General features: G+C 33.3%; 1 protein-coding gene across 3 annotated transcripts in view; it reads right to left on the bottom strand.

The window, feature by feature from the left end:
* Window positions 1–17152, bottom strand: part of LOC106662580 (glucose dehydrogenase [FAD, quinone]-like) — a 44111-nt gene continuing 26959 nt past the window's right edge. For 2 of the 3 annotated variants that reach the window (XM_014386772.2, XM_014386771.2), the window contains exons 4-5: window positions 6084–6439; window positions 1–1528 (exon numbers count right to left, since the gene is read on the bottom strand). In XM_014386772.2, the coding sequence (XP_014242258.1) occupies window positions 401–1528; window positions 6084–6439 (1484 nt within the window). In that variant the 3' untranslated portion in view covers window positions 1–400. The other variant, XM_014386773.2, reaches the window with a different exon arrangement.

Raw genomic sequence — 17152 nt, forward strand, 5'->3', positions numbered from 1 at the left:
ATATATTAAGTTTGTACAAATTTGTTAACTCCTTTTGTTACAGTTTTTCATTTTAAACTGTTACAAAGAAAAATATAAAACAAAGTTCTCTTTTTATTGTCTTTTCAAATGTGACAATTAATTTGGCATTATTTACAAATGCCACATTATAATAGTTTGGAAATTAAATAATAATATGTAATTGTTTCATTATTTCTTCTATCATTACTAAAATATTCTCTAAACTCACTAAATGTACAAAAGTTTAAACAAGTTTTTTTAAAAACTTTTTTTATAAAAAATTTAAATAAGACTGATGTGATCAAAACTTACTTCACTTGCAAAAATTGTTTTATCAGAAAACTAGATATTAAGAGGTAGAAAGAAATAGTGTTATATTTAAGATGAGTAAAATCTGATTTTAACTATCTAAAACACCCCAATCTTGTTTGATCATATCAGCCCCCTTTTCTGCTATCATGATCACAGGAGCATTTGTGTGTGCTGACATAAGAACAGGAATGATAGATGCATCAATGACCCGTAAACCTTTGACACCTATGACCCTCAGCCTTGGATCAACAACCGATGTAGGATCACCGATTGGTCCCATTTTGGCAGTTCCACTTTGGTGATAGTTAGTTATTGTCAAATGTCTTGCATGGCATTCCCAATACTTGTCAGTATCGCGACCCAAATGAGCACAAGGCGGTATGGGCTTGTCATAGAGCTGAGGTCCAAATTGTCTCATTGCACGTGTCTGACTTATATTTTTAGCAAGCTCCACTCCTTTAACAAGGACTTTGACGTCATCTGGGTGGCTTAGGAATCCCAAGTCGATTTTGGGCTTTATCTTTGGGTTTTTACTAGCAAGCCATAGCCTGCCTCTACTTTTAGGTCTCATTACATTCATAAACATTAAATATGAAAATACTCTACCATCTGATTTATAAATTTGGTAATTTTCATTATTAATGCCAAAGTTTGCATTTAAGAGTTGCATAGAAATAGGAGATGCTATGCAAAATTCTATTTCAAGATTTGGAAATTGTTGATTTTTTGGCCCATTAAAGACATCAACAAATGCCACACCTTCTAGCCCACCAGATGCAGTCAGTTGACCTCTCTGAGTGCGTAAATATTTGGATATAACATTAATATCAGTTATGGTTTCTTCATTTATTCCTACAGGTTTGTCCACTGTAAAAATAACATAACCAATTACCGGGTGGTCTTGCAAATTATATCCGACTGGAAGATTGGCGACAACTGGGATTTTCTTCTCTTGTAGATGTTTTTGTGGGCCAATACCGGATAACATAAGCAATTGTGGGCTGTTAATAGCTCCTGCTGAAAGGATGACTTCTTTGGAAACTCTCACTGAATACTTATTTTTACCCTTGTTATAAACGACACCCACAGCCTTTTTGCCTTCCATAATAATTTTTGTAACCATGGCACGTTTTACCACATGAAGATTCTTCCGTTTGCGGATCGGGTGAAGATAAGCTTGTGAAGTGCTAACTCTAGCACCATCTTTTACTGTTGACTGAAACAGAAATAAGACAAGTCAATAAGATATATTACTAAGAGACAAAGAAAGTGTTGTAGAAGTAAACAAAACCTAACATCAAAAAAATAATGAATGTAAGAATGATTCTGCAAGAATTCAGGGATAATAAATCAAAATTTTCTTAATTTACTTAATGACACTTTATTTACATTAATCTCTCTATTTGAGAATGAAATCTATACTACATAGTTACATAATTAATTACATTTTTCGTTCAAGTTTCCGGTGGTAAAGATATAAAGTATACTAAAGTGAAAAATATTAACATTAAAAATTTGAACCTTTTCACAGTATGTGTTTTAAACTTTAAAGCATATAACCACTTTATGAAGTCAAATGTCCGTTTCATATACATTCAATGAAATAAATTAGAACACTTTTAAAGCTGATAGCACTTGATTTTCTACTTTACTATACTGATGTAGGAAGTAAGAGCAAAATATATAATGTAAATAGTCAAATAATTTAACATTACAAATGGTTTCATATAAAAAATATATCTAAACCAATTTTTTCCCATTCTATCACAGTAAAATGTTACTTATTATTTATCAAAGCCCAGAGGCAATGTAAATCTTTTTTTAAATTTTAGGAAGCAAAGAAAACTATTTACAATTACAATGCCCTACTCATAATGATTTTCAAATTAAGTAATAAATTGTTAACTGCCTTTTTAGTCAATCCTTCTGCTTCTTATAATTATTTATGAAGACATTAAGTACATTGAAAACAACAAACTCATACCAGGCTTTTTTTTGATGAGCAAATTTATTCAAATAAATTATTGTTTGGTATTAAGAAGGATTGTCGATTTGTTATTTGTATTTTTTATGCTACTTTACATGCTATTCATAAATATAAATTCATTATATCACAATAAGCTATTGTTTTATCTTGCAACTGATTAATAATGCTTTTATGACAAATCAGATATAATAATGTTTGTTTTTACAAACATTCAAATTTTTTGAACATATTTTTCCTTGAATCTGGAAAACCAAAATTTATGCCATATTATGTATGTACACAATGTTATAATTGTGTTTTGAACCGGTATTCACATCACTAATGTAGTATTTTTGCCTTATATCAATAGTCAAAAATAAATAAAACACAGCCTTTGAAGGACAGGAAGAGGTTAGTTTAATGTTTACTGTCCCCAATCCTGTTTAATCATATCTGCACCTTTTTCAGCAATCATAATCACAGGGGCATTCGTGTGTGCTGACATAAGAACAGGAATGATCGATGCATCTATGACCCGTAAGCCTTTAATACCAATCACTCTCAGTCTGGGGTCAACAACAGATGTCGGATCTCCGATCGGACCCATTTTTGTTGTTCCACTTTGGTGGTAGTTCGTTACCGTAAGATGCCTAGCATGGCACTCCCAATATCTGTCATTATCGCGGCCTAAATGAGCACAAGGAGGTATCGGTTTGTCATACAGCTTAGATCCAAATTGTTGCATGGCTCCAGTATTGCTAAGATTTTTGGCCAACTCCACTCCTTTGACTAAGACTTTGACATCATCCGGGTGGTTTAAAAATCCCAAATCAATCTTGGGCTTCATCTTAGGATTTTTACTCGCTAGCCAAACCCTACCCCTGCTCTTTGGCCTCATGACGTTCATGAACATCAAGTAAGAGTACACGCTGCCATTTGATTTATAGATTTGGAAGTTCTCCCTGTTGACGCCAAAATTGGCATTTAAAAACTGTATAGAGAGAGGAGAAGATATGCAAAACTGTATTTCCAAATTCGGAAATTGCTGGTTCCGAGGTCCGTTGAAAACATCGACAAAGGCCAAGCCCTCCAAACCTCCTGTTATCGTCATTTGTCCTTTTTGTTGCCTCAAGAAGTTCGATATAACGCCAAGGTCCGTAACGACGTTTTCGTTTAAGCCGACAGCTTTATCAACCGTAAAAATGACATAGCCAATTACTGGATGGTCTTGCAAATTATATCCGACGGGGAGATTCTTAACCACCGGGATCCCTTTTTCCTTCAGGTGAGACGCCGGACCGATACCTGAGAGCATAAGAAGCTGCGGGCTGTTTATAGCTCCAGCAGAAAGAATGACCTCCTTAGAAACTCTCACCGTATACTTCTTTTTACCCTTGTTATAAATTACTCCAACCGCTTTTCCGTTTTCTATCAGTACTTTCGTTACCATCGCCCGTTTCACAACATGAAGATTTTTCCTATTGTGAACCGGATGGAGATAGGCTTGAGACGTGCTCATCCTAGCGCCGTTCTTGACTGTAGACTGAAACAAAATGAACAAGAATATCGTTAAAACACGGAGAAAAGTCATTTGGAACCATTCCACCGAAATTCGTTTGTTAGAACATGCTCCCGTCACTGGGTTTATTGTTTCGAAGGAACCTTGTATGAGATATGTTCCTAATGTAGAAGCAGAAGTAGAAGTTGAAGCATGCCGTGAGAAGTTCCTTTTCCACTGTGCACTATTATAATTTTCGAGTTTTAATTAAACGAGTGCTGGAAATCAGTGAAACTATGAAAAACTGAATATTTACATACATGCATATGTACGCAGATGAAAGATTAGAATTAAGAAAATGAGGACTAACATGAAATTTAGCATAAGTTATACATATTATATTATAAACAATATTAGTCATAGCGTTGTTTATTTGTAAAGAAAAATGCACTTGGCTTATCTTGTGTCAGCTAAGTCCAATAGCATTTTTCTCTCTCTTAACTCGAGGTGACTGAAAATGAACCGAGGGTAATTGAATTAGATTTTGAGTACGTTTCGGTATGTACGGTGAAGCTATTATTTTTTAAATAAGCTTTGTAAAAAAAAAAAAAGGTCTCGAATTATTCAACATAATTTAGAACAACATAGTATAAATATAATTATAGACAATAATCGCAATACGAGAAACAATAATTTTTTGGCTTTTTAGGTATAAATTGTGTTAAAAATATATTGACAAAATAATTAGTGATATTCACAGGCATTTGAAAGTTAACGTTTCACCAAATAATAAAAACATTTACATTTCATTATTAATTTTAAAATTCGATACATTATGAATACATAAAGTGTTACAATTCGGGTTGATCGAGCATAGGGTAACACGGCCACGTTAGCCGTCCTAAAAAAAGCTAACGTCTTTCGATCAAAATATTTCAACGTAAATCAAACTTCAAAATGTAAAGATTTATTTGAGTGACGTTTGTAAGACAAATTCAAACCAGCGATTAACTTGAGGTCTCAGTTCAGTGAATCCAACTTCCGTGTTATTATAGTATTTATCTGATTTTTGGCCCAAGTTTGGTGTTATACTAAAAGACGTATAAAACTACCACATGTGATTCATAGACTCGTAGATTACCAAGTAGATAGTGGAAAACCTCACTTTTGAAGATTAAACCATGTATTATCATAGTTATTTGAGCTTTCTGTCATTACTTTGTCATTTATAATTGATTATTTTATTTTTATTTATTATTTTTTTAGCTGGGGCAAAATACAGGAATGACGATCTTACAAACAAATATTGACTGGTACACACAGTATTATTATATAGTCAATCCCCGTTTAGCATTTAGCACGAACCCCGTATAACGCGAATTTACTATAACAAGTTTTTTTTGTCAATAAAACATATTAACAATTACTACTAATAATCTATCCAAACGTATCATTGTAAATGTTATGATTACATTTTGAATTTAACAACTAAAGCACATTTGGCCAAGTTATTCTTGAAACAAGTACTGAATAAGCTGTCAATGCAAGAATAGTGGAAATCGAAGAAGATAATGAAATCCATTGAAAATATCTTCATTGGAATGGCCGGAAGTAGACATAAATTAAGAAAATATTTTTTCCAAGTAAGTAAATGAAATAACACATCTAGCCAATATAGGTAAGCAAGCATCCGTAGAAGAACAAGACATCAACGAATTAGTTGAATCCAGCGTGGACCCTTTGACAAACAAAGAACTTCTTGAACTTCCAAGGAGAACCGGAAAAGGAAGAACTGATTGTTCCTCAAGAAACACCTCTAAATTTATCAACAACAAAATTAAAATAATGTAAAAAAGGAAACCTGCTTAGCACGATTTTAATTTTACGCAAATCACACATAACCACACGCGAACGTACACATAACCGGGGGATGATTGTATTAAGAATATTATACTGATTTTTTTTCAAATTCAGAGTTTAATGCTAAAACAAAAAAAGTTATCTTCTTTCTTCCTTCAGCTGAAAGGAATTTTGAAAATGTGAGAAAAGAGATGCATAGTTGATGTTTGGGATACTTAAGACAAAAATATCTTCACTACTTTTAGGTAAACTTTGGTTAGAGGAATCAAAACTACAGGACAAGCTGTTCTTTCCAAGTTAGATACTTCTTGGATTTACGTATGAACAAGCTATGGTTACTTTAGTCATAGGTGCTAAGAAATAAGGAGTTAAAAGTGAGTGATTATTAACTACATGTGCAACTATTATTTTCTATTTACACTATTGGATGATTTAAATAGTTCAAACCTGGACGTAAGAGAATCCCTCTATGTTTCCCGAGTTGTAGTCTCGGACTTTGTAGCCGAGTTCAGCGCCTGCCTTGACGAAGCCGGTGACCAAGGGTGACTTATAGGGAGCGGTGTCGACGCTGAGGTAGCCCCCGTTCCTATGGTGGACCTTGTCGATCCAGTTGTCGTTGATGTGAACGTCTTCGCTTTTCATGAAATAAGGTTCGACGTCATCCCACGACCAGCCGGTATTGCCGAGTTCTGCCCAATGGTCGTAGTCCCTCTTGTCGCCCCGGGTGTAGACCATGAAGTTGAGCACGCTTGAGCCGCCCATCACCCTACCCCTGGGTATCGGGCACCTTCCTCCTTTCATACCTGAAATCACACGATACAATTGGGTTTATTCATAAAAATAACGTATCCATAAACATACTAATTCGATTAAAAATACATATAACACTGCTTTATTCACTACTCAAATTTTATTGCTACAGGAAATTAATTTACTTAATCTTCATTCACTTAATCAAAACATAGAGGCTTTTTACATTTTCAACTTCGTTAAACTTCAGTTCCTGTAAGACTTAATGCTCAAATTCAAAACTATGCCCTCAGACTAAATCGTGCATGATGAAATTTTAGGCATCCTTTACATAGAGAGATTCAACATTCTGCTATTTATAAAGTGAATTATTGTCGATAGACATTTATAAAGCCTTTGTTTCTTTTGTTCACTGCTGCAGGGAGATTTTTAAAAAGAACGTACGTATTTATTGTGGGTTTACAACAGTTCGTTAGATCTATGATTTCTGATCCATGACATGTTCTTTCTCATTGCATATAGGGCTAGGATTTATGGTCATATGTGACCTGGTATTCTCATCATCTTTAATATATACTTAAATCTATGTAAATAAAATTTTATTATGAAGGATAAAATCAAGTATATATACAGGGTGTTCGGCTATTCGTGTTACAAACTTTTTCAGTAGATTCTACATTCAAAATGGAACCCATAAACTCCTGAGTAACTATGGTCCGAATCTCAGCAGTTTTGGAGTTATTTCACTTTTTCTGAATTTTTAAGATTTCACGACTTTGATTCAAATAAACAATGATAACTCCAAAACTAAAAGGTTTTGAACAAACGTTGAGACCATTGAAAAGTACATTAATTTTTTAATAAGATGTGATCAATTACAATTAATTAAGGTTTTTAGTTGAGTTAAAAAAGTCAATGGCACGAGCGGGATTCGAACCCACGATCTTCGATTAGATACGCCGCTGCTCTACCACTTGAGCTATCGTGACCTCGATCCACTAGGACACCAACTTCCTATCTCAACCCCACCATTTGAGTTTTCCCTCCTTTTTGCCATTTTTCAAATGTCGTGTAATCGGATTGGATTCTCGACGACAAATGAAATTGTCATCAAGGTGGGGTTGAGATGGGAAGTTAGTGTCCGAGTGGATCGAGGTCACGATAGCTCAAGTGGTAGAGCAGCGGCGAATCCCGCTCGTGCCATTGACTTTTTTATCTCAACTAAAAACCTTAATTAATTGTAATATATTAATTGGTCAAGCGGACCACGAAATTAGTGAATTTGATGTTATCAATATTAAACTTGTAAACGTTAGTGAAAAAGGTTTTAGTAGCGAGAACCTTGAAATTTTTTTTTTCAAAGTTGAAAAACTTAATTTGGTGATTCTAAACTATTTCCAAATCTAGAGACCAGCAAATTTCAGAAAACGTACTCCATTTAATATCCTTTTTAGTGGTGCAATTGCTTTTTTAATTACTTTTTTCAAAGATGAAGAAATTGATGAAGGAAAAGAAAATACCGTGGTTGAAGGATTGGTAAGGCGGAAAGATTAATAATAATAAAAAATAAAAAACTTAAGAAACTTTGAATGAATTTATTTAAAGTTTTTTATTTTTGATTCTAAATGCTCTCCACCTTCCGCAGTGTATTTTCGAAGCAAGGTCGTGAAATCTTAAAAAATCAGAAAAAGTGAAATAACTCCGAAACTGTTGAAATTCGGACCATAGTTAATTAGGACTTTTTTCTTCCATTTTGAATGTATAATCTACTGGCAAAGTTTGTAACACGAGCAGCCGAACGTGCGTGCGCGCGCGCGCGTGTGTGTATGGCAGGTAAAAAATAAAATAAAGGAATTAAACTCGTCTCAAATAATTTATTTCAAATTGCATTTACATCTTGTCTTGCTATGGCTTTTTCCCATCAAACTGCTTCTTGTATGAAATAGGGGTGTCAGTGTTATTCCTAAATAATTGTACTCGCTTCGTGATAGAATGTTTATCAAAGAACAATTCCGCTCACTCCATGGAGGTCAACGATTCAAAGAAGTTGAAAAGCTTGAGGATTTGATGCTAAAATGACTGTGTCATAAGCAAAAAGTAGGAATTTTATTTTTAGGATCCCCGCCTAAATCCCACCGCTGCTATCTTCACGTTTAATTCGTTTATGAATAGGGAGAAAAATAGGGGATTCGTGACTGCACCTTGTACTCTTGATGACGCGTTATAATATTTGCTCCGATCCTCATTACGCAATATCTAGTTAGACGATTAGTTGACGTCAGAAGTGCATTGACTGCTTTGCTTGACAATGATCCAGTTATTTGGTCAAGAGAAACTTTACAATTAACATATTAACGAACATTATGATTAAAAAAATTTATGATCTTTTTCATTCTTTAATCAATTTTTTATAGAAAAAATATAAATAACTATATTCGAACTTTTCTACACAGATGGCATTTACGCTTAAATTTAAAATTTAGTCAAAAAGCGTTAACAATATGAAAATCTATCAGTTGGCTGATTAGTGATTCATTGTTGACATTTTCTATACTGTTCCACATCCCTAATGGAATTTTTCCCTATAATTATGCGCTCTATTGGAAAATCCATATTAACAGATTTTACAATGTTTTGGCGGATGTAGTGCCATTAAAAGACCATTTCCGAGTCATCCTTACGTAAAATAGCAAGAGAGAGAGAGAGAGAGAGAGAGAGAGAGAGAGAGAGAGAGAGAGAAAGATAGAAAAACAGACTAATCTTATGTAAATAACGTTCCGATCCTTAATTAATGCACACGAAAATGAAAACCCAGCCTGTTTAAAAATTCCTAATTGGCTTCTATATAAAAACATTTTGGAGAAAACAAAATTGTTCAAAAGTTTTCTCGCACGAAATAAGGGCTGCCAAGGGGAAAAACTTAACGTAGGTACACATTTAAAAAAAAGGACTTATTTACACGGTGTAATGTTTGTTCGAAATAAAAAGCTAAGGCTATGAAGGTAAAAAACCAACTTGTTTTCTGATGTTGAGCTTTCGGCTGTATTTGATGCCTTCCTCAGGCCTATAAAACCGATTAAAAAAACTTAATGATTAGCTCGGACATGTGGTCTATTCCTAATAGTCTATTTATTCGAAATCTACTTTTAAAAAGGGTATATGTGTGTGTGTATGTGTGTTATTTTCATAGTTTGAAAAAATCAAGTTATTGATTCGATAGTACAAATACATAAGTTGTAATAACGAAAGGACTGAAGTCAAGAAGCTAAAATTTATGTCAATCATGATCAAACTTTGATAACTAGCCGTGATCTTACGTCACCTCAGTTCTTAAGCAGGGTTCTAAACCGGATTTATTTAATTATAGGCTTATCACCAAGCGTCCTAGTATCGCTAAGGTTATTGATTTAATTGATGCTAAGTTTGGTCAGAAGCCTTTAGGAATGTTCTCTCTATGAATCTCTATGAAATGAAGAAATTTCGATCCACTACCGCCAATCTGTGTCTTTCTAAGGACTATATACTCAATGCTTTTGAAAGAGGTCACGAAGCCCATTCCGTTTTCACGGATTTATCGAAAGCTTTTGACTTAGTGGGCTATTTTTGTTGGGTCACAAATTGCGTATGGCCGGTGTTGGTGAGCCGCTTTTGAGTTGACTTCTTTCTTTTCTCGTAGGAAGATCATTTCGTGCCAGCTTTGATAGTTCCTTGTCAAATGAGGTTCAAACTGGATCTGGTGTTCCGCAAGGCTCCCATTCTGGACCTATTTTGTTCAATATCTTCTTCAACTATGTAGTCAACTCCGTTAAATTTTGTAAGTTTTCTTTATTAGCCGATGATATCAAGATTTGTAAAGGGGTTTCGACATCTGATGATTTTATTGTATTGCAGAAGGACATCTGATTTCTACGATTTTGGTGCATTCTTAATAAGCTCACGATTAACCAATATAAATTCCACATTTCTTTCTTGACTAAGAAGATTTATTTTACGAATATGTATCCTTTGTCTTATTCCACTGGTGGTACTCCTCGTAAACAGAATTGACCAGAACACACAGAGTTGCTACCATTTACTTGAGAACACAGCCATTGGTCTTTAAACGATTGGTCTGCTGTACTTTTTACAGATGAGTGTAGATTTGCTTTACGTTCTCCACATGGGCGTGAAAGAGTTCAGACAAGGCGAAATTAAAGGTACGAAGCTTGGATTTTTCTCAAAGCCGACCTTTTCAACGCAGCTCAGTGATGGTGTGGGCGGGAATTTCAATGGAGAGTCGCACAGAGTTCGTGGAGGGTCTTTGTCCGCCAATCACTATATGGATGAAATTTGAGAACATCATGCGTTGCCTATCCTCGATGAAATCAGCGACAATCCTATTCTAATGCACGATAATGCCCGTCCACATGTCACTCGCACTGAACAGACGTACCTTCAACAGCATAACATCAGGGTTTTAGCCCGGCCAGCAAGTTCTCCAGACTTGAACCCTATCGAACATTTATGGTATAACCTCAAAAGACGAATAAGAGCACGTACATCCTGATAAACTCCACGGTCTTGAAAGGACTCTTCGTGAAGAATGGGCTAACTTCCAGCATAGAGACATTTCGTGGCTGGTAGAAAGTATGCGGAGGCGTCTTCGAGATGTAATTAAGGCAAGAGGTGGAAATACGTGATATTGAAATGTTAATTAAAAATCTAAAACAAAATTAAAGCAAATTTTATCTGTCCGACTTTTCTTGTTTTTCATGTTCCTTAGCAATTTACATTTTTTTTTTACTTTTTTAGACAAAGACTCAATTATTAAACGTTAAAAAGCGTGAAACTTTGATTAATATATACAAATATATACAAATGAAGTTGTATTACAATTGGGCGGAATTCTTTGCCTGTGAATGTATTTCACATTTTTTCTTTAAATTTTAAACTCTGATCTGTAATTTCAAATTTCTTCTTTTCTATTTTATTGTATTGTATATAAGTATTTAGCTTAATTTGGTTAAAATTGTAATTTAAAATTTTTATTCAATTAAGGCACTTTTTGTGATTATTATTATTTTTAATTTTTTAAAAGTTATTATAGCGAATGTGAATTGCGTATTTGAATGTCCGATCTTAGGCTTGTGTCTCCGTTTGGACTAATTCGATGGATAAATATATAAAACTTAAAAAAGGACCCACCACAAGTAATTGCCATAACCACATCCGTCTAGTGGCATGTGTTTATCCTGCCGAATAGAAATGAATGAACCCCGCGGAAGTCACGGTCAAGGATCTTCGAGCAAAGAAAGTATTCTTGTTCATGGCCTTACTCGCTCCCACCGACCTGCGGCAAGGTGACATCCATACCCTTGCTCTTCCGCCATGTGAATTTGCATTACATGCTCACCGTTTTACGAGTCTTGGAACAAAGAGTTCTCCGAGGAAGGTTACCGGCTTTGTAAACCAACAAAATAACGGTAGCCAAAAGTGGCCTCCATTTAATAGTTACATAAGCGTCTAATTATTTTTTTGCTCGAGCTTTGTTTTGATTGTTTCTGAAGTCCAATAAACGTGGGAAGTTCGTTTGTAGCCGTTCGAAAAATTATTGCACAATAAAGATATAATTTTGAGTTAGCAGTTGTTTAAAACTAAAAATCAAGTTATTTTCTCGCTTCCTGTTTATTAATTGAAACAATAGAAATCAAGCATGATTAAGCGAATTTACAGTTTACTTCTGAGCAAAGTCTAAAACACTCCTACTACGCATATTTAATATTTGAAACGTGATCAATTTCATCAAATTGAGAACACAACTGTTGAAAATTTTAAATGCAAACCTCCTACGAGAGCCACACCAAAAGAAATGTTTTGTTCATAATTTATATCGGACCAATACAAAACACGTTTTTAATGACTTTTTATTAAATTATCCTTCTTCACAGAATACGATAATGTTTACTTTCCTTTGACTACTCATATCTAGTTGCTGGTTTTTGTTTGTTTTATTGTAAAATCGCATAAAAAAGAATATACGAAGTTTATATTTTATAGTACTGTGTTATTTGTACAACAGGACGAAGTTACAGATAAGTTTATTTTTCGTTTAATGGTGTAAAATATTCACTGGGCAATATTTAATACTGAAATTGTTAACGCTTTGTTCTTAAAAAATTATAAATAAGACATTATCAACGTAATTGTTATTACATTTTTAATTGAATTGTCGCATTGTTCAAAAAATGAGGAAAGGCGTCATTTAAAAAAAAATTGATGATTTTTTTTCAGTTCTCTTCATACAAAAATTTGCTGATCAAAAGAGGACTAGAATAGAGGATTAATGACATTTCAAAACTTTTAAGCAGAAATAATTTCCATTCACAAACAATGCCATTAAAATTTACTAAACAATTTTAGCCTATTGTTCTATAATTTAAAAAGAAATGGCCGGGGAAAAATCTCTTTCCAATGGTAGAATTTAAATTTTTTAGTTGTAACCCGAAACCCTAATTTCTTGAAATTTGTCGTTTTTAAGTCGTTTTTTAAATAATACATTAAAAAGAAACATACGAAAATTCAATATTTTAAAAATTTGTTTCCGAAAAAATATTATTTGTTTAATGATGTATCATAATCAACTTCTGAAAATTATTTTAAGCTGTATCAATAGCATAAAATGCGGACTTAGCAGGTTTTAATCAATTTAACATTGCAAACAAACCATTGAATACTGAGTTTTCAGTAGAAATTTGTTGCACACTATTCCGTCACTTGTGGCCTGATTATTCTTGCTCTTGATCTAGTTTTCCACACTGAAAATAGGTTGAAACTAGCCGAACTTTTAGCAGGACAGACAAGGGGGGGGGACAAACATAAGGGACAAATAAACTAAAGGGGAAAACAAAACCAGTGAGTTTTGACCGAATTTTAATTCAAAAGTTAAAAAATCCGTTTGATTGTCGTTACAATTTTGTTCTTGCGATTTGAAGACCGGTAAGATGTGTGTGCCATATTTGAAGTCAAAGAAGTAAACTATGTATTTATCAACTTCTTTTTACATTCCACCGAGTTCTTTTTAGTTAAAAGTGAAGTAATCCAGCAGAATAGCGAAAACAGGCGGATCAGAAACGAACACATCGGATCTGAACTACTTTCCTAGAATTACAATATAGAAAAAATATCACCATACATTTATGCAACAATACTTAAACTGTAAATAATTATCTCGCACTCTTCAGTAATTTTAAATCCTTCTATTGTCCTAAGTTCCTTTTATAGCTAGACTTATTTAGTTGCATTCGCTTCTCTTTAGCCTTCCATTCACGAAGAAACATAAGAATGGGCAGAACTGCATGCCACGAGAGCCAGAAATTATTTTATTCGATTTGAACTACTTAAGACTCATAGGGCGGTCAAAATAATTTCTAAAATTTAAAAAGAGTTAATCAATGCAAAAATACACCTCAAAATCGCTTGTACTGTTAGCGTATTTTTATCTTTTTATTCCTGTATGTGTATTCCATATCGGGCTGCTTACTATTCAGTTGCTGTCTTTTTAACTATGTATTTTGCATTGTTTGACTTCAACACTGGCCTTCAAATTATAAAATTTCCAAAGCACATAGCAACAATAAACAAAATGTATCCTATTATGGTCTTGAGTATATTTTCATTAGTTCCATTCTCAAGTCGATTCATATTTAAGTTGTAATTTGTATGAAAACCAAGACTTTGTAAAATGACCTAGTTGAGCAAAGCTGAAAGTAATTTGACTTTAATAAAATAATTAATTATTTTTTCAGGTTCAAACTAGTTTTAACTCGAAAACAACCATCAGGGCAAAAATAATTGTAAAAAATTCTGGCAGAACGCAGGAGCCTTCACGCTTATGTCCTCCAATGTTTAAAGGCAAGTAATTTGCAATTTAATTAGTAAGCACAAAAAACCTTTTTATGTTTTGGATTCTTTATATCGTGTAAATTAGTTATAAAGCTATTAAGGTTATTAAATAATTTGTTCCTCGGATAATTGTTGATAAAAACTCTCTTTTGTTTTCATTCGTTTTTAAATGTATAGTTATAAGCTTAGCTTTATAGTGGAGTTATTTAATTACGGTTTTAGGTCACATTGAATCTTACTTCATATTGAAAAGATTGCACAACAAGAAGAGAACAAAAAATAGTGTTGGAGAAAGTAGTACTCCCAGTATTAAAAACGGAGTTCACTGCCATTTTCAAGGCTAGCAGGATTTTTCTGGCTAATTAGAAATAGATAAGGTTTGCTGTTTTTTGCAAAAGTTCAGTAAATATATTTATAATTCAATTCATTTTATCTAAATACTTTTTTATATATCTACTTATTTATTATGGTCAAATGACTTACAACGTTCTAAATTGATTAGTTAGCATTGGAATTTATTTATATAAATAAAAAGGACTGTATAAATAAGCAAGACGAGAAAAAAAGTTGTAAAGGACAAGAACAAATAAATACAACAAAATTTCTTGGTAAAGATATTTAGTTTTAAAAAATAAATAAAAAGTTTATCTTTTATATTAAGAATTAGTCTAAAAGGCAAGAAAAATAAATATAAGAAAACTTTCAGATGAAATAAATTCTCGCAGAAATAAAAACTTATTGTTTTCTTTTCTTTCATATGAAAGTTTTATTGCATTTATTTTTCTTGCCTTTTAGACATATTGTTAATATAATAAGCTAAACTTTGTTATGGCTAGACTCTAGAGATACACTATCTACGCAATACCATCAATCTCAAAGCGTGGGGTTGAGGTGGGAAGTTAGTGCCTGAGGGGATCGAAGTCACGATAGCCCAAGTGGTAGACTAGCGGTGTATCAAGCCGAAGGTTGTGGGTTCGAATCCCGCTCGTGACACTGACTTTTTTATCTCAACTTAAAATCTTAATTAATTGAATATTATTATTATTGTATGGTGATTAGTGACCGTTAGTCGATGATTATTCGAAAATTGTGAGATGCGGTCTGGTGTGATGTAGGTTTCAGAAAAACATTTTCTTTATCGTGCCAATGTTTCAATCTTTATTGAGATCATCTTCAGGGCCTGGGATTTACAAACTTTGTTTAAATTTAACAACTACATGTAGGATGTGGTGAATTTATACAATACAAAAAATATTTTTTTAATATATTCAAAGTGACACTGAGTGAATAGAAATACTTTGATTAAATATATAAAAAAATATATATATACTTTTTGCATTGAAATTCACTTATTCCACATCCTACATGTATTTGTTAAATTTAAACAATGTTTGTAAATCTCAGGCCCTGAAGATGATCTCAATAAAGATCGAAACGTTGGTACGATAAAGAAAATAATTTTTCTGAAAACTACATCACACCAGACCGCATCTCGTGATTTTCGAATAATTAATTTTCAAGTTTTATCCTCTTCAGAATTTTCATTGTGAAATTAAACCGTGATTTTCAGATGCTGTATGCGGGTGGAAATGAAGTTTTGGAAAACATCACCCATAGACGTGCGTAAACAAGTAAAAAAACACGAATCATAATATAAACACGTCAGAAACGAAAGAGATTCGTTCAAAAACCCCAAAACAACAGAAGATTTGGACGAGGGCATATTCAGAATGACGAAAACAATAATTCGAAAATAATACAATTTTCGGGAAAAAAACGGATTTTCTGGATGTTACATTCAGGTTTATAAACAAAAAAAATAGCGGTATCACATAAACTATTCTGTGAAACCAATCGCGTTTGGTCCGAAACGGGGGTGAAAATATTTCACCATCTTCGTAGAGATCGTATCAAAATTTGTAAACAATTTTAACTTTATGTCCCTTTTCCTCAAAGTTTGCAATAGGAAAGACATTTTTCTTTATATCAGTAATCAGACTGATCGTTCGATTTTTTAATGTGTTGCGTTTAACAAAATATACAATCATACAAAAGATTTGGAAGACAAAAAAATACGCACTTGAATTAAAAATTGCACAATGCCACAAATGAAGATCTTCGATTAAACATAATGAAACTAAAATATCTTCATCTCTTGTTGGGGAGGGGGGGAAGAACACAAATATTGTCTTTTTGACCGCAATATTTGCAAGTGTTTTGTGTCTTTTTCCATATCAAGGAGAACAAGTCCCGTGGTTTTTTTGGCAAAAGTTTTATATCCAGCTATCAATTAAATTGTTTTTTTAATGTTAAATCCTTCAGGGACGTGGTCTACTATCATTAGTACTAATTAAATCTAACGTTAATATATTGGACGTGAGTGTATGTGTTTATGTCATATCTTTAAATATTGGATTTTTTTTAGAGTAGAGTTTTAAAGTTTATTTTTCTATGGATAAGTTTGCTAATTAGCAAAGAATTAATTTGAAATGTTAATTCGGTGTAGTTTAATTTTTATATATAAAACGATGACCAATAAAAATTTCGTGCCATTTCCTCCTGTGGTCTGCAAAGTGATGAACCTGTAATTTGGTCGTACCGATCATTTTGACCTGCGTATCCTCGCCGGGACGGTCTATAATGACAGACACGACACACTGAAGGTGGCAAAATGCGTAAGCACATATGGTCCAACAAAAATTTCGTGAGCAAAACTTAACGCCCAAATCCGCACGACTTAACGCAAATACGAAAACATACGATGCACAGACTGCAAAAAAACATGCACAAAAACATAAAACACACTGAGGATGGCGAAATGCGATAGATAACTACAAAATTACATATAAAAAGATATTCAATGCTTGTTTTCTCATTTGGTTAAA

This window comes from Cimex lectularius, unplaced genomic scaffold (assembly GCF_000648675.2).
Source record: "Cimex lectularius strain Harlan isolate CLEC.00 unplaced genomic scaffold, Clec_2.1 scaffold43, whole genome shotgun sequence".
Lineage (NCBI taxonomy): Eukaryota > Metazoa > Arthropoda > Insecta > Hemiptera > Cimicidae > Cimex > Cimex lectularius.